This window comes from Rattus norvegicus, chromosome 11, assembly GCF_021556685.1.
Source record: "Rattus norvegicus strain SHRSP/BbbUtx chromosome 11, alternate assembly SHRSP_T2T, whole genome shotgun sequence".
Taxonomy (NCBI): domain Eukaryota; kingdom Metazoa; phylum Chordata; class Mammalia; order Rodentia; family Muridae; genus Rattus; species Rattus norvegicus.
In genome coordinates, this window is record NC_141544.1 from 80,167,049 (window position 1) to 80,190,733 (window position 23,685).

The 23,685-nt window shown below is 47.3% G+C and overlaps 1 protein-coding gene across 44 annotated transcripts in view; it reads left to right on the plus strand.

Moving 5' to 3' along the window:
* Positions 1-23,685, plus strand: part of Kalrn (kalirin, RhoGEF kinase) — a 606,323-nt gene that overhangs the window by 197,890 nt on the left and 384,748 nt on the right. For all 44 annotated transcript variants that reach the window (XM_087576981.1, XM_087576985.1, XM_087576993.1 and 41 more), the window contains 2 exon segments: positions 13,198-13,390; positions 16,579-17,091. In XM_087576981.1, the coding sequence (XP_087433107.1) occupies positions 13,198-13,390; positions 16,579-17,091 (706 nt within the window).

Genomic DNA, 23,685 nt, shown 5'->3' on the forward strand with positions numbered 1-23,685 from the left:
GGGGACAGATATGTTTCCGGATAATACACTGACGTAATCCCAGTGCGTGTCCTGATGGCCCCATCTCTTCTCTTCTCCCAGAGCCTCCTTCTCTCCCAACTCCCAATTCGTAGGTCACTTGAGGACCAGGTCTAGCTTGGAGCGCTCCAAGTCCCTCATGCAGAGCATTTTCTCCCTCAGGTCCCCCGTACTGTTCTGTGCACAGCTGGAATTTTATCTGTTCCCATCACCAGTCATTCATGTGCTGGGCTTGGCCGGGTGCCTGAGCCAAAGTCTGAGCCTGACTTTGTGACACACCCCATCCTGGTTCTCTATGGGAAGAGATTGATTTGCAGATTGGGATGCAGGAAATCCAGGTTTTCTAACTGGCCAGCTGAAGAGACTCTCCTGATAGAGTACATTAGCAGTTCTGCCAGTGCTCAGGACAGTTGCCTACATAAATCCCAGGGGCTTGGTCAAATGGTCCTGTGGCCTTTTCTGGTTGTTCTCAGTTGCAGAATTGGGGGAGTTAGGAGGCACCGGTTTTTGCCCTCAGGAAGGCTCGTGGTCTGGTTGTGTTTCCAGAATAAGGGGAAAATAGAAACCAAAATGTGTCCAAGGCCACGGCAAGTTTACGTGGAAGCTCTCTGCTCCGCCTGTTACTCACAGGTGCGAATAGTAATTATGTTGCTTTCTTTCGGTCCAAACAGGTCTTTCCGTCCTTCAGACGCGATCAGACAGGCAGGCAGAGAAAGAATAGGTACAAGGCTCACGTTTGCTGCAAAGGGAGGCAGAGGGCAAGGACAGAGGCTGTGGGCGTGGGTTTCCAGATTGTTCTTTGTTTTCCCATCCACTGCTTTGGGGTCCACTTCATTTCTGCTTCACGTTCTGAGTACCCGGAAGAAAGGAGAGAGGCCATGTCCTAGGCGGATGTGTCAGTTTCCATCCCACCGGCTCCTGAGCTCGCCGATCTCCCAGCCTTGCAGATGGGCAGTGGCTGCCGTCTTCCTAGAGTGTCTGAGGCAGTCTTCTCTCAGAGAGGGTATCAATCTTCCATCACATCCGGGCTAGATGGCTCTGCCAGTGTCTTTCCTTTTTTGTGAATAGACGTTCCTTCAGAGTCCAGCCTAAATGACCTTGCTGATGACAAAGGCTGCATGGGATTGTGCTACAAGCCGGGCGACCTCTTGCAGGAGGCGGAGTGGTTTCTTCTTGGGGAGGCAGCACACCTCACCATGCCCGCCCTTCTCTGGTCCCAGAGCTCTTTGGCAGTCCCTTTCCCTAGGCAAGACTTTAACATCTTCAGGATGGAAACTCTGTCCCCTCTGGCCACCCTTCATTTGCACATGAATATTTGTTTAAAGGCAGCTTTAGAGCTGGAGTAAGGATGAGACATTCTGCTGAGGATTAGACCTCTGGGCTGCCACTTGATGACCAGGCTTGGAAATGCTGGGTGGAACCCTAACGCCTGGGTCACTGATATTTAATACTCCACTTTTCCTCATTCAGGAAGAAACCCTGAAATGGCCACTCCCTGCTCCTGGCGTTTGTAAACAGACTCATCTGGGTGAAATTAGGTAATGCATTTTAAAGAGGAAGAAAGCACCAAACTTCCTTATTTGCCCTCTGCTTCTGGTTTCCCTGAGTATCTGACCAGAGCAAGCGTCCACCTTGGTCCCGGCAAACCTGAGCAGTGCAGCCTCAAAGGGGTACATCCTTGTTTTGGAAGTGGACAGAAGCACTATACACCTTAAATGCTAGTAGCCTATGCTAGAAACAATGGGGGAGGGGGTTAGGGGCAGGACTGAAAAATTACCCAGCGTCACCCCACACCCTTCAATCAGAATCTTCCCGGCTGCCCAGTTTTTTGTTTTTAACATTGTAACACATTGTTAAAGTTTATAAACTTATATTAGTCCTCATTCACAGCTATCCTTGGTTGTTTGTAGCACATAGGCTGCATGTTACATTTAAGGTTATAAATTTAGGACAAAGCATCATTTCGTACTATACCCTGCCTCATCCTTCTGCCCTCACAGAACAAGAGATTGTGGGACAAAAGATAGCTTGTTGCATGGCATAGAAAAGACACCAGCTGGGGCCTAGATGGCTCAACAAACATGAGGCCCTGAGTCCCATTCACAGCATCTACATTAAAAAGGGGGGGGGGGGGGCAGAGAAAATCTGATTCCTGGTGCCCTCTGGCCAGACAGCCTAGCCTTTTGGGCACACTCCAGGCCAATGAGAGACGCTGTCTCAAAACAACAACAACAACAACAACATCAACAACAAAACAAACAAACAAAAAAAACCCAAAAAACAAAAAATCCGAAGTGCATGGACAGCCCCGCAGGAGTGATAACTGAGGGTGACCTCTGGCATCCACACATAGGACCACATTTATGCAGGTGCACCCAGCCCCCCACATACATGGGTACATGAAGTTGCACAGACACACAAAACACCAAAGCTTTAGTGTAATAACCGATAAAAGGGACAATCTTTCAGTGAACCAAAAACCGAGAGCAAAAACCAAATGTTTGGGTGAATCAGTACAGCTCCCCAGGTGGCCTCAGTGACATCTAAATCACACCCCAGTAGAACATTAGGTAATGGTGGCCTCACAGTGACCCAAAGGAGAGACATCTGTAGCAGGCATAGGGAGCTCTCTGCTCCTTTGGACTAACAGCCATGGAGGGGCCCTCAGATCATTCATTGCCGACAGTGTTCCCCAGAGATTGGCTCATGGAGAGTGCTCTGGAGTGAATGGCTCATGCCTCCAGAAGGCAGGCCTTCCTCCAGTGTGCTTGTTACTGCCTCTGATTATACAGATTAGAAATGCTCAAAGCAAGTGCTAATGTGTCCTTAACAGTTTTCTCCCACACCTGCTGAGTGCTGGCTGTTTAGGAGAGCAGGTGTGGCCTGGTTTGGGGCAATCAGCAGAGAACTGGCAAAACTCAGCCAGGAGCAGAGAGCAGGTGAAATGGATCCTGAGATCACAGCCAGGATCTCCATGCTTCTGAGGATGGGTCAAGGGGGAGCAGTTTCTCCCTTTCTCTTTCAGTTCACTCAGTTCATAGAAGGATGTACGGAGGTTGGGAGCAGCAGTACAGAGCCAGGGCAAGTGGAGAGCGAATGGCTTGTTTGAGGCTATGGTTCTTTTCTTTCTCTGCTCTGTTCACTATATACATGGTGATGTCTCCAAGTATAGCAGTCTGACCAGGAGCCATGGGTAAGACATCTCCAGATTCCTCTGCACCTGGTCTGTGGCTGGCATTCTTGTCTGTAGCTATAACATCATAACAATGGAGTGGCATTAAACAGAAGAAAGTCCTTAATGTGACTTGTCCATGCTTTCTGAACCCACCCCTCAGTGACCAGGCTAGCCTTTGAATTTGTCACCAACACTTGACAACTTTTTGAATAGGTCTGATTTACAGGTCAATTCGATTCCATCCCAACCCAACCCAAACACTGGTCTTTTCTGGGCTCCACACTAGTATTCTGACACCCCCTACACACACACACACACACACACACACACACACACACACACACACACACACACACACACTGCTAACCCTCTTGCTAACTAAGCAGTCCTAGTAAGTACAGGGCAGTCCTGCCTCCTCTGCTGGTCGGCTGGAGGGGACTTTGCTGCTGATCTCTGCCTCCAGCCTCCTCCGGGATGGATTCATGTTATATTTATTGCAGTAGCTATTTACAGGGAGAATCTGCCAGACATTCATGTGAACAAGGTGAATTTCAGGTGACATACTGGCAGGGACAAAAAAAAAAAAAAAAGAGTCAGGCCAGAGCACAGTGTTGTCACCAACTAATGGTGGCCTCACAGTACCCTGTGGGGAAGTCAGGGTGGCCTTACCCAGAGTTTGGGGCTTTTGCATAAACACAGGTTACACCAACCTCCATGATATCTTAACCATACCGTGGGGATAATACGGCCCTCTAGAGTTTCATGTGAGGGATAAATGACATTGTATATGAAGTACTTACCATACACAGAACCTCGAATAATCAGTTACTTTTCTTAAAAATTAGCATATGAAATGAATGTCCCATTTTATCAAACCGGCTGTTTTGAGCTGCAGTATTTGGGGGTGGCAGTGGATGGCTCTCCAGCCTGTGGTTTTGTCTTCCCCATGTAGCACACCAGCCACACATGACTGCTGGCCCCCTGCTTCCTTACTAGACTCCACTCCACTCTTCCTGCTTGGTGGCAGAGCGGTGTAAAGGTGGTCCTCTCCCCCAGGGATTGACTGTGGCCTGCTCTTTCTGCCTGAGTTCTTTTCTTGGTCTTTTCTCTGGCTTTCGTCTCTACTTAAATATCTTCTCTTCAAGTGACTTGCCCGGAGTATCTGATGAGTTCTTCAGCGTTGTCCATTCTCTTTAGCTCCTGCCTAGCCTATTTCTCCTTCTAGAATATAATGTTCACGATTCTTTCTGCCTGTGTCCACATTTATATTCCAAATCCCTAGATTTAGGTCAGCTACAAAATCAATGCTCAGGAAGTACTTGTTGGGTGAGTAAATTAATGGACAGCGCACTGGCTGGATTTGTGTGTCAACTTGACAGAAGCTGGACTTATCACCGGGTAAGGAGCCTCCCTTGAGGAAATGCCTCCATGAGATCCAGCTGTAAGGCATTTTCTCACTTAGTGATCAAGGGTGGGAGGGCCCGTTGTGGGTGGTACCATCGCTGGGCTGGTAGTCCTGTGTTCTATAAGAAAGCAAGCCAAGCACGCCAGTAAGTAACATCCCTCCATGGCCTCTGCATCAGCTCCTGCTTCCTGACCTGCTTGAGTTCCAGTCCTGACCTCCTTTGGTGATGAACAGCAATGTGGAAGTGTAAGCTGAATAAATCCTTTCCTCCCCAACTTGCTTCTTGGTCATGATGTCTTTTGCAAGAATATAAAACTTGACTAAGACAGAGAACAAGATATATTTAGGTAATGCTATGTTCCTTATGGGCACCTTCATAACTAGGTTCTCCTTTTTCCTTTATCAATGTGTATGCATGTATGTGCATTTGCATATGCATGTACTTAAATGTACAGGGATGTGTATGTGAATGTGGTCAAAGGCCAACCTCAGGTGACATTCCTTAGTTGTCCGCCTTGTTTTTTGAGACAGCATCTCTCAATGACTTAAAGGTTGCCAAGTAAGCTAGGCTGGCCAGCCAGCAAGCTCAGGGGTTCATCTGTTCCCTCCTTCCCTGAACTGGGATTATAAACACATTAGCATACTCCACTTTTTATGTAGATTCTAGGGGATCAAACTCAGGTCCTCATGCATGCGCCCTTTACTGAACCCCATTCCTAAGTCTTCCCTGTGAAGCCATATCAATCTATATAGGTATTGATCACTAAGAACTGCTCATAGTTACCCATGTGACAGATGTCTTGCTAGGTAAGCACAAGGTTAAAGACCTTCTTGACTGAGTGGGGCAGGGAGGAGTGGATAGTAAGAGAGGAGGACTTCCTGGAGGAAGAGGAGTCTTGTAAGTTGAGATTTGAAAGGTGATTCGAAGCTCTCTAGGGAAAGGTGAGGTTGGAGTAGGCAAATACAGGGACACGGAGGGACGACAGGCAGGTGTAACACAGAAGGAAACTAAAGCCAGTTGGGAGAAACAGGAGTGACATGTCTGTTGTACGGGGTGATGGCCACTGTGGCACGAGATCTAGGGAGAAGAAAAAGTGGTATTAAGATCGAGTCAATGGTCGAGTGGCTATGAGTCACATCCAGTGTGGTTCACTCACGTGGCCAGGGTGGAATCTTCTGAGACAGGTGGACTTTGCTCAGGCAGAGGCCTGGGACGGAATACAGGAGGGAGTGGTTAGGAAGTGAGGTGGGGGAAGTGGTACCTGGCTCCCTGAAGTCACATGGTAGATGTGACAGTCCAAGTGTGATGCCTTAGCAAGGGTTGCCACCGACCGTACTCAGCTCTTCTATCCAGTTAACCAGCATGGCTGCGGCTTGAGGAACCTAGTACTTACTCCCTAGGCTAAGGCCATTGAGTTCTGAAGTTTAGAAACTGGGTTGCAGTGACAATGGCAGCTAAGATAGAGAAGCAAAGCCAGGGTTAACAGATGGGTCACATTCATTGTATGCGTAATGAACAGAAGAGGGCTGGAGTGAGGACCCAAGCCTTCTGCAGACGCAGCCTTGTGCCTGGCAGAACCATTTGTGAGGACTGGCTTCAGTCCTGGGCTTCTCAGCCATAATCCTTGCTAAGCACAGGAGGCCACTAAGAGTAGGAAGGGTCAGTTGTCACGTGTCTATTTCTTCCTCATCTACCCACCAGCTAAGACCCTCCTCGCCTGCATCTGTCAGGCCTGGCACCATCCAGAGTTCAATTGGTCAAGAGTTGACTCTGGGGGTGTCAGATGTGGGTGGAGCCTAGAGATCCCTGAAGAGACAGCCAGGGCTTGCCTAGAAATTGAAATGAAGCTACCCGGTCAGATCAGTGGTAAACAGATGCCACCATGATTTTATTGCTGATCAATAGAGGGGGACACCCAGGAAGGCGGCATTTCCACAGTGTCTGAGCTCGGTCAGAAGGACCTGGGAAAGGCTGGTGCCCAGCCCTTCAGGCAAAGTCCATAGGCTGAGAGGCATTGTCCCCAGTCTACCCAGCCAGAGGCATTTCGTAAGGACAGAAATCCTACCGAGCCTATGCTAGCGACAGAGGGTTTCTTCTCTAGCAAGTGCAGGTAGAAGGTGACAGCGACAGTGTGGTTCCCATGGCAGAGGTTGCTTTCTCTGATGTAGTTGTGTGACACATGCTGTTTTTAAATGTGCATCCTCATACCTGATTTAGGCCAAGTGAATCTTTAAACTCTCACACACCACACCCAAGAGAAGCGATGTCATTAGTCATGAAAGATCTTATCCCAGAACAACGTCACTCAAAATGCTTGGACAGTGCTCCCCAAATTAGCGTTTTCTAATAAGCATCCTGGGTGAAAATGAAAGGTGCTAAGGTTAGAGGAAGCAACGCCACAAAACAGTAAAAACGCCTTTTCGGGAGAGCCCACGCACACACACACTGAGTGCAAACAGCTTCAGTGACATTTAATGAACCAAAGAGTAAAGGCTCTAGAATCGAGTACGAGAAGCGGCTGATCAATCTTCCAGTCACTCAGTATATACATTAATGGCTTCTGGGCTTGCGGGGCCTGAAGAGTCTGAGCAGTTCCTGGCTCGGTTTGAGGGAACGGTGATTATCACATATGTTAGGAGGCTTGCCAGAGGGGCTCCGAGGGACCCACGCCCAGCTTGGAAGTAAAGGGAGGGAGAGAAAGCCACAGGAGGGCACAGGGGCCCCCTTATGGCTTTCCCGGAGGGTGGGAAGTGGGGAGAACCACCCCCTTTCCCCTTTGGAATGGATGTAAAAGCCTGCTGCTCCCAAGTCCACCTTTTTTTTTTTTTTTTTTGATGGTTTGATTTAGACCAGTAAGTGTCTTATAAAGGCAGACTGCCTAAGGGGAAGGTGGGCCCTGTTAGTGACAACCCTGATTGGTAAAATGGCCCCAGCAAGAGGAGAGAAGGCTGGGAACAGGAGCCTGTGGAAGAGAGCAGGTGCCTGTGGGAGGAGCAAGGTGTGGGAGGCGTGTGGACCCTGGCAGCTTCCAAAGGTCTGATGGCACTGAGCTTCAAGTGCCCGTAAACAGCCTTGTCTGACCTTGCCATTTTCTCATAATCATCGCAGGCATCAGCTGGGATGACCTTGTCCCTGCCCCAACATGAGTTTTGCCCCTAGTCCCCATGTCAGTGGTCCCGGTCCTTGGCCTCTCAGGCACTAACCACAGGGATTCTGGTCCTACTATGGACCTCTGCAGCATTTGACACTAACCACACCACGCCCCTCCTAATTCTCACTGGCCTCTGCATTCTGTCATGCGGCGTCTCTCCATTTTGCCGTCTTCTCTTGACCATTAACGTTCCCGACACTTACATCTGTGGCATGGTAGATGTATCTTTTCATGCTGTTTCCATTGGGTGATCCTGCCCACTTGTGCACACGCAGGCTCATGACCATTCACGGGAGGACCGCTCAGCAAATGCAGACACTGGGCAACCCCCAAACCCAAGTTTCCACCCCAGGTTTTTCTTTTAGTCTCCAACCATATATTAAATTGCCTTCAGAGTTTCACAGATGTGTGAAATACATCATTTATATTAACATTACTTGGAATATATAATACGAAGAATTGTCAGGCTGCATCTTTTTGAGAGAGGGATTTTGGAGGAAACGGTTGATTAAGAGTGTGATTTCCAGAAGAAATATGTAAGAGTGTGGGGCTAGAGTTGGGGAGGGGACAGGCCACCAGAGCATGTGGTCTTATAGTCTAGCCATAGCCTCAGCAAAGCGCCCATCACTGTTTAGAGTCACCTGCTCATGAGGGACTGTGGACTGCCTCAGGCACCCGTGTAAGAGGATCCTCTCTAGCCATACAGGGGAGTAGTAGCTGCCCTGCTTTCTCTGGGAGAAGTGGCATCCAACAGTCAAGGGCTATTCTCTTGAGAAGGCTGCAGGCTCGTCTGATAGCTGCACCTCTCACGGAGCTGGATAATGGGTACCATGGTCAATGAAGTGCTCACTAATAGGTCACCAGCAGCTCCTTATAAAACTGCTAAGATATGTGTGTGTGTGTGTGTGTGTACTTATAACACACTTTCCCTTTAAGGTAGTTACTACTGTTTATACAGTTTTCAGTGGGGGAACGGAAGCCTTGCTATATTAAAAGGTGCTTGCCCCAGAGGCTACAGTAAGTCCATGTTACAGCTCCAGCATTCTGAGTGTGGAGATTATAGGCATAGGCTACTGTGCCTGGATGGGCTTTCACTTCCTCCATTTCAGACCTTTGCACTCAGTGCAGAATGGTGGTCATTCCCTGGACTCTTTCGTCTCTTTCAAGCTCTCTATATCAATCCCTTTGTTGTTACTCCTCCCCGGCTCTTGGTGTCGGAGTGGTAGGGTATAGAAGGACATGGAGATCTGAGCATAGGCTTCGAAGCCCGTGTGCCTAGCCTTGCACTTCTGCTGAGCTGATCATTAGTCAGATAACTTCATGCAGATGTCGTGCTGCAATCCCATCGTCTCTTTTGAGAGGATAAAATGAAATAATGTCCAGTAAGTGCCTGGGGTTCCTGGCGCAGAATAAGCACAAACTAAATGAAATGCCAAACAGTGGAGAGGGGGAACTTGTAGAGTCCATCTCCAGTAGAAAGACAGGGCATCAAGTGGAGGACTGGGGCATAGTCAAAAACTGACCCAGAATTACTCCTGTCTAAAAGAACTACAGGGACAAAAATGGAGAAGAGACTGAGGAAAAGGAGATTCAGTGACCAGCCCAAATTGGGATCCAGCTCAAGGGAAGGCTCCAAGGCCTGACACTGTTACTGATGCTATGGTGTGCTTACAGACAGAAGCCTGTCATGGTTGCCCTCTGAGAGGCCCATCAAGCAGCTGACTGAGACTGAAGCAGATACTTATACCCAACCAATGATCTAAAGTCAGGGACCCCTGTGGTTGAACTAGGGAAAGACTCTTATACCCAACCAATGATCTAAAGTCAGGGACCCCTGTGGTTGAACTAGAGAAAGACTGGAAGAAGTTGAGGAGTAGGACAACCCCATAGGAAGACCAGCCGTCTTAACAAACCTGGACTCCCGAGACCTCTCAGACACTGAGCCACCAGCCAGGCAGCGTACACTAGCTGGTCTGAGGCCCACTGACACAAAGACAGCAGAGGACTGACTGCCTGGTCTGGCCTCAATGAGGGAAAACACACCTAACCCTTGAGTTACTTGAGGCCCCAAGGAATGGGGGGTGCTGGCGGGGTATGGGGTTGTTGGGGGACGTGGGGACATTCTCTTAGAGATAAGGGAGGAAGAACGGGATGAGGAACTATTGAAGGGCAGAACAGGAGGGGGATAATGACTGAACTGTAAAAACATGTAATTTAAAAATAAAATGAAGAGCCCCCCCCCCACACACACACATACCACACATGCAAAGCACCTTGGGAGATTTGACTGTTTTCACAGAAAGCGTCAACAGTAGAACTGAGAATACATTAGAAGGTGGTGACACGGGAGGATTCATTAAGTGTCAAAAAAGGTGACAACTCCTTTCTGTCGGTGTGCATGCAGGATTTAGGGAGAAACAGACTCCTCCTTCCTTCTACCAGGCCATCTACCTGGGAGGCCTGAGGAAGCTAGCATGTGTGCATGGGAGACACTCACACAAGTCCCAGTAGCCAAGACACCCTTCTTGTCACTGGTTGACATTTAATGATGGAGCCTAGAAGGTTTCCTTTTGTGGCCGCAGCCTGGCAATGGTGGCCTTAAGACTAGCGGCTGTAAGTAAGCGTGGTGTGGTGAGAGAGCTTAACCTACCCAGCAATTTACACACATTCCCTCCGGGAGAGGCGATATTAGATGAAAGACCCCCCCCAAGGAAATATGCTATTCCATAGAGAAATGGTTTAAAAATAAATGGATGGGTAAAATAAACCAAGAAGTAAAAGAAGGAAAGAAGGACCCCTAACTGAGATATCGCTGGTTCTCACCTATATTCTTTTTCATTAGATTTTGAGGAATTATCGTTGAGGCTTAGGGAAACTTTTAATACGTTAAATAGTGTCTTGGTTCCTTTCAGCTGCTTATATTCGGTTTTCAAGATGGTCAGTCTCACTCCAGTTGGAGCGAATCCCAACAGCTACTGCCCCATCCCAACAACGTCCATTGTGAGGCCCATCCTGAGGAGCATGAGATAGCTGGGGGTTTCCCCACAAGTCAGCCCCACTCCCGCTATCCTCTAGTGGCCAGCATGTCTCAGTATCCTTAGTTGTAAAGTTGGCAAATATTTTGAATTACATGTGATTCCTCTGAAATACAATGCTGTCGAGTCTATGCTGCTACTACCTGATAGTCAGTCATTAGGCAAAACCGGCCTAGAGCCATTCACTGGAGAAGATGCCCTGGTCCAGTTTGTATGGGTGGTAAAGTGTCCCAGTGTCCATCTCGAGTGGGCACCAGGAAGGCGTGTTGTCATCTTTAAGGAGCAGCAGAGAACCCTATCTTCTGGGGGTTCTAACTCAAATGAGGAATCATGGTTCCTCCTAGGAAAGAGAAGGGGAAATCAAAACCAAAAGAGAAATCATGTGCAGTCTGAGCACCTGATAAACTTCCGAGTGCGACCGACTGTTAGAGAAGATGTAGGTATTTGCTAAGTGCTGAGGGGAAGTAGATGCTGGAGCCCTGGCTCAGAAGAACTGAGCCCAGGAGGGATGAAGTAAATAATTATTTAAGAAAATCTTTTTTTTTCTTTTTTTTTTCCGGAGCTGGGGACCGAACCCAGGGCCTTGCGCTTGCTAGGCAAGCGCTCTACCACTGAGCTAAATCCCCAACCCTTAAGAAAATCTTGATGCAGGGTTTCTACCTGCCTTTAACCCTTCATGTCCCAGGATGAAAGCACATCTACAGTCTTTCTGTTTTTAAATACACCTTAGGCAGCTCAATAGCTGGGCAGCTGCCTGCCCTCCATGCTGTGAGAATCTACTTTTTCATTGATAACCCTAAACCATCACTCACTATTTACTATGGTCCATCTGGGCTGCTCTGAGCTCTAATTGGCCAGCCCACATGGGCTCCTACCCTTTGCTCCTACCCCCTTGGCAGCGATCTCTCTCTCTCTCCCTCTCCCTCTCCCTCTCCCTCTCCCTCTCCCTCTCCCTCTCCCTCTCCCTCTCCCTCTCCTTCTCCCTCTCCCTCTCCCTCTCCCTCTCTCTCTCTCTCCTTCTCCCTCTCCCTCCCTCCCTCCCCCCTTCATGGTCTATTTTAATTTCTTATTGGGTATTTTATTTATTTCCATCTCAAATGTTATCCCCCTTTCTGGTTTCACTCCTGCAAACTTCCTATCCCACTCCCCTCCCCCTGCTTCTGTGATGATGCTCCCTTACCCACCCACCCACTCCTGTCTCCCCACCCTGACATTCCCCTATTCCAGGGCATCAATCCTTCATAAGACCAAGAGCCTCCTCTCCCACTGATGCCAGACAATGCCATCCTCTGCTACATATGTGGCTGGAGCTGTGGGTACTCTTTGGTTGGTGGTTTAGTCCCTGGGAGCTTCGGGTGTGTGTGTGTGGGGGGTATGGTTGGTTGATATTGTTGTTCTTCCTATGGGGTTGCAAACCCCTTCAGCTCCTTCAGTTCTTCCCCTAACCCCTCTCTTGGGGTCCCCATACTCAGTCCAGTGGTTGGCTGAGAGCATCTGCATCTGTATTGGTAAGGTTCTGGCAGAGCCTCTCAGGAGACGGTTATATCAGGTTCCTGTCAGCAAGCTCTTCTTGGCAATAGTGACTGGGATTTGTGACTGCATGTGGGATGGATCCCCAGGTGGGGCAGTCTCTGGATGGCCTTTCCTTCAGTCTCTGCTCCACACTTTGTCCCTGTATTTCCTTTAGACAGGAGCAATTCTGGGTTAAAATTTTTGAGAAGGGTAAGTGGCACCATCCCTCAAATGGGGACAGTGCCTAACCTCTCTATGTGGTCTCTACCGGTTCTCTCTCCCTTTTGTTTGGGTATTTCAGTTAATGTCATCCCCGTTGGGTCCTGGGAGCCTCTTGCTTTACTGGCATCTGGGACTTTCTGGTGGCTACCCTCAGTTCCCCATCCCCCATCGCTACACAATTCTGTTCAATTTCCCGACCCTCTGTACATCTCCCCCATCACCTACACCTGATCCATGGCAGCTTTCCATCCTTCTCTCCTCTCACCCAAGCCCACTGAAACTCAACCCCACCTATCTCCTTCTCTCCAGCTATTGGTTCTGGCATCTTTATTCACCAATCAGAATTAACTTGGGGGCAGAGTCCCAAAGGCTACGTGTGGACTCTTAAGTATTGTGTGTTCACGTGCTCTCTCTCTCTCTCTCTCTCTCTCTCTCTCTCTCTCTCTCTCTCACACACACACACACACACACACGCTTAACATTAAAATAGATAACAAAAGACAAAACCTTAATGCATGCTGAAGGGGTTGCCCCTTTCAGTTGGTTAGGAAAATGACGAAAGTTGAGAGGGTGATCCACGTTGGGAAGATGCGAGCCTCCTGGTAGGTATGTTTTTTTACCTGTGTATGTACGTCTCTGCTACCCAGTGACCAGGTCTAAACTATGATCTCCCCACAGCGAGGACGTTTGCAAACGTGGCTTCACCGTCATCATCGACATGCGGGGCTCCAAGTGGGACCTCATCAAGCCCCTCCTCAAGACGCTGCAGGAAGCCTTTCCCGCCGAGATCCATGTGGCCCTCATCATCAAGCCTGACAACTTCTGGCAGAAGCAGAAGACCAACTTTGGCAGCTCCAAATTCATCTTTGAGGTGAGATACAACCCTTGTCGTCCTCTTTCTGCTCCTCTGTGCAATCAGTACCTTTAACACTTCCTTCCTCGCCTGTAATGGCCAAATACGTCAAAGGCTGAGATTTGCAGATTCCTTGACCATCTCAGTCTTACACCAGTTACATTTTGGTGCGAATTAGAGGCTCCAGAAATGGTCCCAAGTGCACAACACCATTATACAATTCTATATACTGTTGATGGGAGTATATATGGCACAAGTATTTCTCTGTATACTGTTGATGGGAGTATTTCTCTGTATACTGTTGATGGGAGTATATATGGCACAAGTATTTCTGACAGCAGTGTTGCAACTCTATCAAAACTTTTTAAGAGTTTATATCCATGGGTCTGGTAATTCTTCTGGAAAACCATTCTTATGAAACAAACCAAAAAAGTAAAACAAATTAAAACTACAATCAATGTGCTAATAGAGATGTTCGCCATGTTCATTTTTGTAATAGTATTGTTATATATGTATATATTATATGTATGTGTATATATAATATATGTTCATACACTGTATATGTACATATATGTATATATAATATATATGCATATGTACATGTATTAACATGTATATGCATCTGTTGATTTCTTTTACTAACAATCCATTAATTTTGATGGCATTGTTATAGAAATCTTATAAAGCTATTGAAATAGTTAAAAATATTACAAAATGTTCATGGTATATCATCTTTAAAAGGTATATTATAAAATAATCTTGGATTTTTTAAAAGATTTATTTATTTATTATTGATTGATTGATGTATACAAGTATATATATTCTTGTATGCATGCCAGAGGCAGACATCAGATCTCATTACAGATGGTGGTGAGCTATCATGCAGCCACTGGGAATTGAACTCAGGACCTCTTGAAGAGCAGCCAGTGCTCTTAACTGCTAAGTCCTCTCTTCACCCCTTGGATTTTTTTTTTAATCTATCTCCACAAAGAAGAGACTGAGAAATGGAGTTGTTTGCAATGGTCTATTTAAAGTGACTAGAAAATGGGGAGCTTTATTTTATTCATGTTTTTCTATCTTCTCTCAAGGATGACATATGTATCCATGAAAGCATGTTGTTTTTAAACTAAATTTTCCGGAGGGCATATGAGTCCTTGAGACCTCATAATGACGACACATAAGATTAAATCAGAGGTTTAAACATTCTTGTTCTAGCCAAATTTGAGCCCAGAGTGGGGGGGGGGGGAAGCAGATTGTTTTAAAGTCTGAGCTGCATTTAATCTTTCAGAGTTTCCTATTCTAGAGCTCTGTCCCCGAGGATTAGGAGTGCGTATGTGTTGGGGTGGTGGCCTCAGTTGGCTGCAAATTGAGTACAAATGGCTTAACCTCTTGACTGTGGAAGTTCTCACTCTCTATTAATAGTCCAAGAAAATTGTCTTGGTACAAAAAAAAAAAAGACAGTTAAACATCATATTCTCCAAGGGCCCTACCAAAAGCTCCAAGTCCCACAGAAAAACACTTGCAATGTTTTGGTTTGTTTATGCAGAGGTGGCCACAACAAGCCTACACATTTACAAGCTGAAGAACACGAAAAGAATAGTTCTAGCAATCTGTAGACTTTTGCTTCTGTGTAGCTGCCTTGCCCACTCTGTGACCCTCTGTACCCCAAGCTGAGCAAGATTGTCCCTCCCTCCTAAGCCAGGAAAGTACAACCCAGATGGCTGGTGACTCCCCTTGGGGAAACAAGGCAAGTAGTGGTCTTACCCAAACAGCGGATGGAAATCCTATCTCAGACTAAGGCAGCATGAGATGGGTAAGACTGTAGAGGCTTGGTCTGTGGCTGTCACTCAGTGAACAGCGAACAGGACTTGACTGTAAAACTTCCTAGAAGCAGGAAGCCTAGCCACACTGGAAAGAGACCATGCTCCAGAGTAAGGATTCTCAATGTTAATGCACACAAACCACCTGACAGGCTCTAGGATGATGTTACCAATCCTGCTGGTCCAAGTGCCATGCTTCAGAGTAGCCAAGACGTCTAGTAGCAGGATTCTTTGCCACTGGCTGCATTTAAAGCTACCCTCTATGGTCTAATGAAGTCAGAATGTCTAGTGGCGGGTGTGTTTGTTACCTCAAATTGAGCAGTCAGGTATGAGATTCCCTGCTTCAGGTCATCCCTCCTTTCATGAAGCTCCCTCTTGTGTCTCAATTGGCTTTGGGGGAAAGGGAGATTCTCAGACAGCAAAAGATGCAGGGTCAGGCTGCTCTTACAGGCTCCTATGTTAGGTACTCACTAGTATCTAGCTAGTTAGATGCAGGCCTTCACATGACCAACGCGAGTGAGGATGGAGCACCTAGTCCATGCCTGGCTCCTAAGTAGTGGCCACACGTGGACACATTTAATCAGATTTGTGATTATAGATAAGAGGTTTCAACCTGTTATGGCTCTACTGTGCAGGGAAAGGGACTGGGTCCCTGAAAACTTAGATAGCTTGCCCTAAATCATGAAGTTGATGAGTGAAAGGAAGTCCTGTTATCATCCACATCTTCCCTTCATAGCCTCTTCACCAGAGAGAGGAGAAGCTCAAAGCCGTGTGGGCAGCAGAAGGTATTTACTGATGAATAGGATGGTGGCTTGTACGATCGTTCCTGGACATAACAGTTTCCACTTTGTAATTCAAGTTTTCCTCACAGAGGAAATAGAAGGCCCAAGTGTTACCTATCCCCAGTTCAATGTGCTGAGAGAACCAGGGGAGTTTGGTCAACAGAGATTGTCTTTGAAATACTTGCAGCCCACTTAAGAACTGACCACATTGCTTAATCCACCAATGATGGTATTCTGGCCACAAGCTTGGGCTTGTTATAGAAAACTGGCCCCCATATCCCAGGCCAGATGCTGGATTAGTTTCTCATCCAGCTTTTGTTTATAGATTTGAAGGCCCAGCTGTGGTAAACTCAGGCTGTGGAGGAGGGCTGATGACGGAACAGAAGGGCTGTCTGTCCTTGGGTATGAAAGTGGTCAGGTGAAGAGGTGTGTTGAAGCAATCAGCCATCCATTGAGCCTGCTGATCCTGGCTGACTCTCTCTCACCCTCCCAGAGTCAGGCTGTGGTTCTAATTGCCTGGACCTGTCCTTGTCTTCTTCCTGCCTATTTCTGCCCCGGTGTCTCCCCCACTAACCCACACTACTGTGTCTTCTTTCCTTCCCAGACGAGCATGGTGTCTGTGGAGGGCCTCACGAAGCTGGTGGACCCCTCCCAGCTGACAGAAGAGTTTGACGGTTCCCTGGATTACAACCACGAGGAGTGGATTGAGTTGCGCCTCTCCCTGGAGGAGTTCTTCAACAGTGCGGTCCACCTGCTCTCACGCCTCGAGGACCTGCAGGAGATGCTGGCCCGGAAGGAGTTCCCTGTGGATGTGGAGGGCTCTCGGAGGCTTATCGACGAGCACACACAACTTAAGAAAAAGGTGCTGAAGGCCCCCGTGGAAGAGCTGGACCGGGAGGGGCAGCGGCTACTGCAGTGTATCCGCTGCAGTGATGGCTTCTCAGGGCGCAACTGCATCCCAGGAAGTGCTGACTTCCAGAGCCTTGTACCCAAGATCACCAGCCTCCTGGACAAGCTGCATTCCACCCGACAACACCTGCACCAGATGTGGCACGTCCGAAAGCTCAAGCTGGATCAGTGCTTCCAGCTGCGGCTCTTCGAGCAGGATGCCGAGAAGGTAGGAGGGGCACAGCTTTACGGGGAAACCATCGGGGGTTGTTGATCCAAATCTCTGATGGAAGAGATTTGGTGGAAACCCTTTTGAAAAGATGCCCATTGGTTTCACAGTTCCAGCTAGTTTAAACTTACCTCGATCTCATACTTGGCCATTGACCACTGATAATTAAAATTTGCCCTTACATTGTAGTTATGGTAAGCCAGGCTCTGTTCTTAGGGATGTATATAAGATTAACTCGCTTCAACCCTCTTCAGAGTCCTAAGAGGTAAGTGGGCTACCATGGTTCCCTTTTATGGGTGGAATAGCTAAGCTAGGCAGTGTAATTTGGTGCAGTCGATGTTCACATGGGTGCTGTTAGACAACGCCCCCTGCCTGTGGTGGGCAAGGAGACTGAGCTGCCCAGCCAAAACAGCAGTAATGCTACCAACCATCATTGTTTCCGTAGTAGACTTTCCTTTCAGTGAGTATTTCAAGAAAAGATTCCTGCTTGTTCCGTGGAGCCCTTCGGTCCCGTGAGGCATGTGATGGTGTCTGTCTGGACACAAAGCTGACCTGTGGAGCCAGTCTTCTGTTTCTAAGCTCCAGGCTCTCCATGCTGTAACACATCTTTTTCAGGCACTTTTTTTTTTTTTGCAAAGAAGATGCCATTTTCACAATAGTACAGTTTCAAAGCTTTTCCTTTGTCATGGAAAAGTCAGATATGGGAATGAAAAATGAAAGAATAAAGGCTTCTGGAGTCTCTTTGCTGAGAACACAAAGAAGTATCTTCTCTCCGTTCTCTTTAAGCTGAAGTGGAGCTTTAAAAAGGGTTGCTACCAAGTGTCCTTCAAGAAAAAGGGACACAAGCTCCTTCCCTCTTACTAGTTTTCTAGGTGTAACTTTAACCTAAATACATGGTGTTCTTAGTAATACTGTGGCTTCCCTTGGGACCCTGTACATTTTAGTGTCTGACACAGGTTTGTAAGAGCCTATATTACTGCCTGAACTTGGGAGATAAAAGGGCTTACCTTCCAAGTTTGAAGACTTGAGCTTGATTTTCAGAACTCACATAAAATATCAGGCAGGGTGGCACATGCTGCAGTCTCAGCTCCAGGGACATACAGACAGGTAAGATCCCTGAATTTGAGTGACTACACAGCCTCATCTAATAAGCAATGAGAGACCAAGTATCAAAAGACAAGAAGGACAGCTTAGCTCTTTAGGAACAACACTTAAGGTTTGACCACTCTGCCCTAAATAGTACATCACACACACACACACACACACACACACACACACACACACACACACACACACACACACACATTTAAACTTGTGGTTGGTTTTAATTTTGATGGATATTTTGATCTTTCATGATCACAAGAAAATCAATCCATATAGTTTGGAAGTCATTCATATCCATTTCTACAGTAAACTTTGGTTCTCTCTTGAGTCATGCAAAAGTGTTTCTCTGACCCTCTCCAGTCCTCTGCCACCGGGACTGATCCCTCCTGTCTTGCCTAGATCACAGAATCCATGTACCACCACGCCTTGAGTGACAAGAAGTCAGGCCAGGAGCCAGCTCCTGGTAAAGCCAGAAACAGATACTTAGTTAAGTGCTGGGGAGGTTTGAAACCTTTCTACCCGAGATCTCCTATGCTCCTGGGTGGTTATGTCAGGGAGCCGGAGATAGGACAGGATGAGAGAACTCACATCTGCCTAGGTTTGTTTTGGATTTTAGAACTCTTCAGGAAATCACTGTAGCTCAAAGCTATGGAAGGCTTTCCCAGAACACCAGCAACGTCCACCTCAAAGACAAAATAATACACGTTGGCTTCTGAAGTTCTCAGGTAGGGGAGGCTGCCCTTGGAGAGTCAGCTGCAGTCCCTTTGACTCACCAGTGCTTGTTGTCCCGCACAGGGCCTCCCAGTGCATACTCCCAAGAACTGCATAATAGTATTCCTGGGTAAAAAGGACTCAGATCAGCTTGCCCAGGATCACACTGCTGGTTAAACAGGGTCAGTATCTTAGTTGGCCTTCACAGCTTACCCGAGTTCTCCAGCAACTCTACTGTCTGTCTATCCTCAGGGATCTCCCCATGCTAACAATGAATACCACTGGTTAGTCAGTTGGCTAATACATTGACATTCTGAATAAGGTCTCTAGTTCCACTTCCTGGTTTGTGTGTATTCGTGTGCATGTGCGTGTGCATGTACATGTGTGTGTGCATGTGTGCGCGTGTGCGCACACGTGATACAGCTATGTGCATGTACCTTTGCCTGTGTGTGGTTGTGCAACCCTGTGCATACACACAAAGGCCAGAGGAAAATATCAAGTGTCTAGCAATATGGTCTTTCCCTTTTCCTTTGAGACAGGTTCTCTGACTAGGCTGTTAGCCTGGAAGTCTCAAGGATCCCCTGTCTCTGCTCCCTGTAGCTCTCAGGTTACAGGCATGAACATGGCCACATCTGGCTTTTCACACAGGCATGGGACCTGAACTGGGGACCTCATCCTTCTGCAGCAAAGGCTCTTACCCACTGAGTCATCACTTTTGTTCCCCAAGTCACACCTTCTAATGAACACTCCTCAGCTCTTCCTCCTCCACGGACCTCTGCTCTGGTGAAACAATGGACTCATCACAGTACTATTTTTAAATATGGGAAAAAATTACATAGGCTCATAAAGCAAATAAAATACACTATTAACTTACTAAAAAAAACTATGTATTTATTAATGTGACAAACACAAGATCTACTTGAAGCCCGGGAGCCGCCCTGACTTGGAGACATAATAAACATGGATAGCATTTTAGAACATATCCTACCTAGTGTGATACGGAAATGCTCACGTTGCTGCTGGTAGCCAAGAAACTGTTTCATTGACTCTGGAGAGTTAGTTTTCTGTGTTCATAACGGAAAGGGTTGCTGTGTTTCAGCCAGACATTAGCGGGAACAAAGGTGTTCCCCCATTTAAGTACACTATCACTGAACTTAAATCCATGAAGTCGGTTTCGAACCTGTCTTCTGAGGTGTATACACACACCTTAGATAGAGAAAGAAGGGGGCTGGAGAGGGGAAGCAAGGATTAAGAGCCTGAGCTGTTCTTTCAGAGGATTCAGGTTTGATTCCAGCATCCACATGAGAAATCATAGCTGTTCGTCAGTTCATTTCCAGCGGATCCAACATCCTCTTCTGATCTCTGGGCACCGAACACACCCAACACACATACGTACACACGCGGGCCAAACACTCCTACACATACAGCAAATCACACTTAAAAGAGAAAGAAGTGTACTTGTGCATGTATATGAACGCACATTTGTGTATTGTGTAGGAGTAGTCAGAGAAAGAGAATATTAAAAACAGAATTGAGGTGGGGGAGGGGTGGCCACTTTGAGTCGGTGATGAGGCACTGCTCGAACTTTGACTCAGCCACCACAAAAAAACCGTGCTGGCTGTGGAGCCGGGAGAACAACAGTGCTTTAGAGCTGCGTCCAGATGAACTGAGAAGATCCACGTGGAGCTAAGCGCCTCAGCCTTTGACTTATTTGGTGCTTTTTGACAGAGGTCAGAAGGGTGATGGTTTGGAGGAAGGGCTGTGTGCCCATCCACATCTAAACAAGGGCACAGGAAATAGTTCCTGTACGGGTTGTACCTCAGCCTCCCAGCAGGGCGGGCGCAGGGCAGTGAAGCCTCTCCAGATCTGGGAAGCTTTTGGCAGTCGGTTAAGTTCACTGACCACTCCGTTCCTATTTTTGGAACAGGGGTGGGGACAGAGTCTCTCCTCTGGCCTTGTGAGGTGGCCACTTGCCCTCGAGGCATGGATAATAGGCTGGCGGCTCTCCACTCCCCAACCCTCCTTAGAGAATGAAGCAGTCTCCTACCACCTTTCCTGACCCATGTGTCAGCCCCCTGTATTAAAAGTCTTAGAGGAAAAGGGGGAGGGTTCTACCCTATGGGTGTCACCAAGCATCCCCTCTCCTTTTCCATTTATAATATTATGAGTGCAGAGAAATGGTCCTGAGCATGAATGAGTTACTTTGGTAAAGATGTATAGGCTGGAATTTCCACCCCCACATAACCTACTAGCCAATAAACAAAACAGATATATCAGCACCTGCTCCTTTGCATGTCCAAACAGATTTGAGGCTTAGTTGATCTGTGACAAAGCACGTATGTAAGGTATAGTCTGATGAAATAGATGTGAGGAGACACTTTGAAGCCATGACCATGCATGCTCAGTAGCTAAATCAGAAGTTCTTAACCTCTGGGTCTCGACCCTCTAGGGGTTGAATGAGTCTTTCACGGAGGTTACCTAAGACTGCCAGAAAACACAGATATGTAAATTATGGTTCATAGCGGTGGCAAAATGACACTTGTGAAGTAGCAGCAAAAATAATTTTATGGTTGGGGTCACCACTTGAGGAGCTGTATAACAGGATGGGAGCCTTAGGAAGGATGAGAGCCACTGCTTTAAACACCCCCTCCCTTTACTCTTATTTAATGTCTGCTGTGGCCTGAACTGCCCTGGGCATAACTGCTGTGTTTGGGAGTTCCCAGGGAGGAGAGAACATCAGAACTCAGGAGTGATGGAGAGGCCTTAATAAGAAAGCTGGGAGTGTTGGGTAATTCCGAGATGATTTAACTAGCCTGCGATGCTGAGAGATGAACCACTCTGCCTCAGCCCAGCACCCTCTGGTCTGTAACTAATGGACCCACACATCACTGTGTTCACAGAACAACACAGACCCACTTGCTACTTGTTATGCTGGCACAGATTATGGTACTCTATACAGCTTTGCTTTTAGACACATGTGGCCCTGGCTACTGTGGGTCCCATGTGACGAAAATGTATGCCACATGACCATAGCCTATAACCCAAGAGAAGGGTGGGCCTCTTCCTGAGGTGGGCTGTGTGTAGAATCAAAAGTCAGTAGCCATGTTCATGACTTACAGAAGGGAAAAGGGTGTATGCTTTACAGTGACGGCTCTTCTCTGGATATTGCTTCCTCAGAGCCTTGGGTAATATTTAACATGTGAGACCTGGAAGGGAATCTTAAATCAAAGGCCTACCTCCCACACACTATAAGAAGCCTCAGTCTTGTGTGATGGCAGCCATTGTCACTTCACAATGCCCACTTAGAAGCTGGCCCACAAGAAGTATCAGGAAACAACTGCCATTGTTTCACCTCCTGCCCTTGGATCTGAGAAAGGACCTTGCTCTTCCCATCTTCATGGAGAGGGAACTTGCTTAGAAAAATCCCTGATACAACTGACTAAATGATTGGGAAACCATGGCTACTTGTTTCTGAATAAAGAGGGTTGTCCTGAGACCTCCCCAGTCAGCCTAGTTTTACGTCCACGTACTGCTCCTCTGAGAAGAAAATGAATATTCCTAATTCTGGCAGACTTTCCAAGCAGTGACCTAGCAGGACTTCCTAGTTTTGGAACCAGAAGATTATTTTGCTTTACCTCACATGTTCTATTTGTTTCATATATAAACATGTACTTTGGAAGTGCCCAAAATAAGGCAAGACCTCCATCTCTTCCGTGGCCGTGATTTTCAAATGCCTGGCTGTGTATTTATTTTTGCACGGTTAAATTCTCTTCACATTTATGGGGCCATGTCAGTGTAGAAATAGAGGTGTGCTGAACGACACTTAGCATTTGTCCCAGGTTGCATGTGACCAATTGTGACACCTTATGCTTCTCTCTCTCTCTCTCTCTTTTTTTTTTCTCTTTTCTTTTTTCCGGAGCTGGGGACCGAACCCAGGGCCTTGCGCTTGCTAGGCAAGAGCTCTACCGCTGAGCTAAATCCCCAAGCCCCTTATGCTTCTCTTTAACCTCTGACCTCCATTTATATTTCAACAAAACAGACTTGGGACAACTCGGTACCATCTGCCTTCTGCTCCCATGTTGGATTTGTCGTGCTCAGTGCATCCCCTTAACAGGAACATCTTCCGAGGGGTGACAATATGGCGTGGCCACAGGTGCGGCTGTGGTAGCTGTGGCAGAGGGAGCGGAGGTGGCTGAGATACAGAGAAACCTTTTGAGGAGATCCATCCAGATCTCCACAGCAGTTTGATAAAGTCCCACGCTCCAAACACTTGCTGCCTTTCCCTGAGACTTGCCACACTGGATAATATTGAAGCCCTTTTCCTTTCATAGTTCAACAGTTCCGAAATACCATCCGTTTGCTGTTTTGTTCTTCATGTTCCCCTTGTAACTGCAGTAGGTCCTCTTAGAGCATTGTTGTATTCTGGGATGGTGGGGAGTAACAACCTTTTTTTTTTTTTTTTTTTAGATAATCTCCTAAGTAACTTTCAGCTTTAGAAAGCCAAGCCTCTGCCAAGAGGGTTAATGGATGTAATGGGGGGTTTTGGTGAAGGTGCCTGGCCACTGACTGCCCCCTGCTTCCACAGTGGTGGTTTCTTTATTTCTTTCTGCATGACTGAACTCCTGGTGTAGTCCTCACCCACTGCAGCTCTGCTGAAACCATGGCACGTGGCTTGGATGCTCTCTTACTGTCCTTGTTTGTTTCTGATGCTGGGATAGAAGATTAACAAAAGAACTTGGGGACATAGTGTTCGTTTCATCTTATGCTCCTGCATCAGAG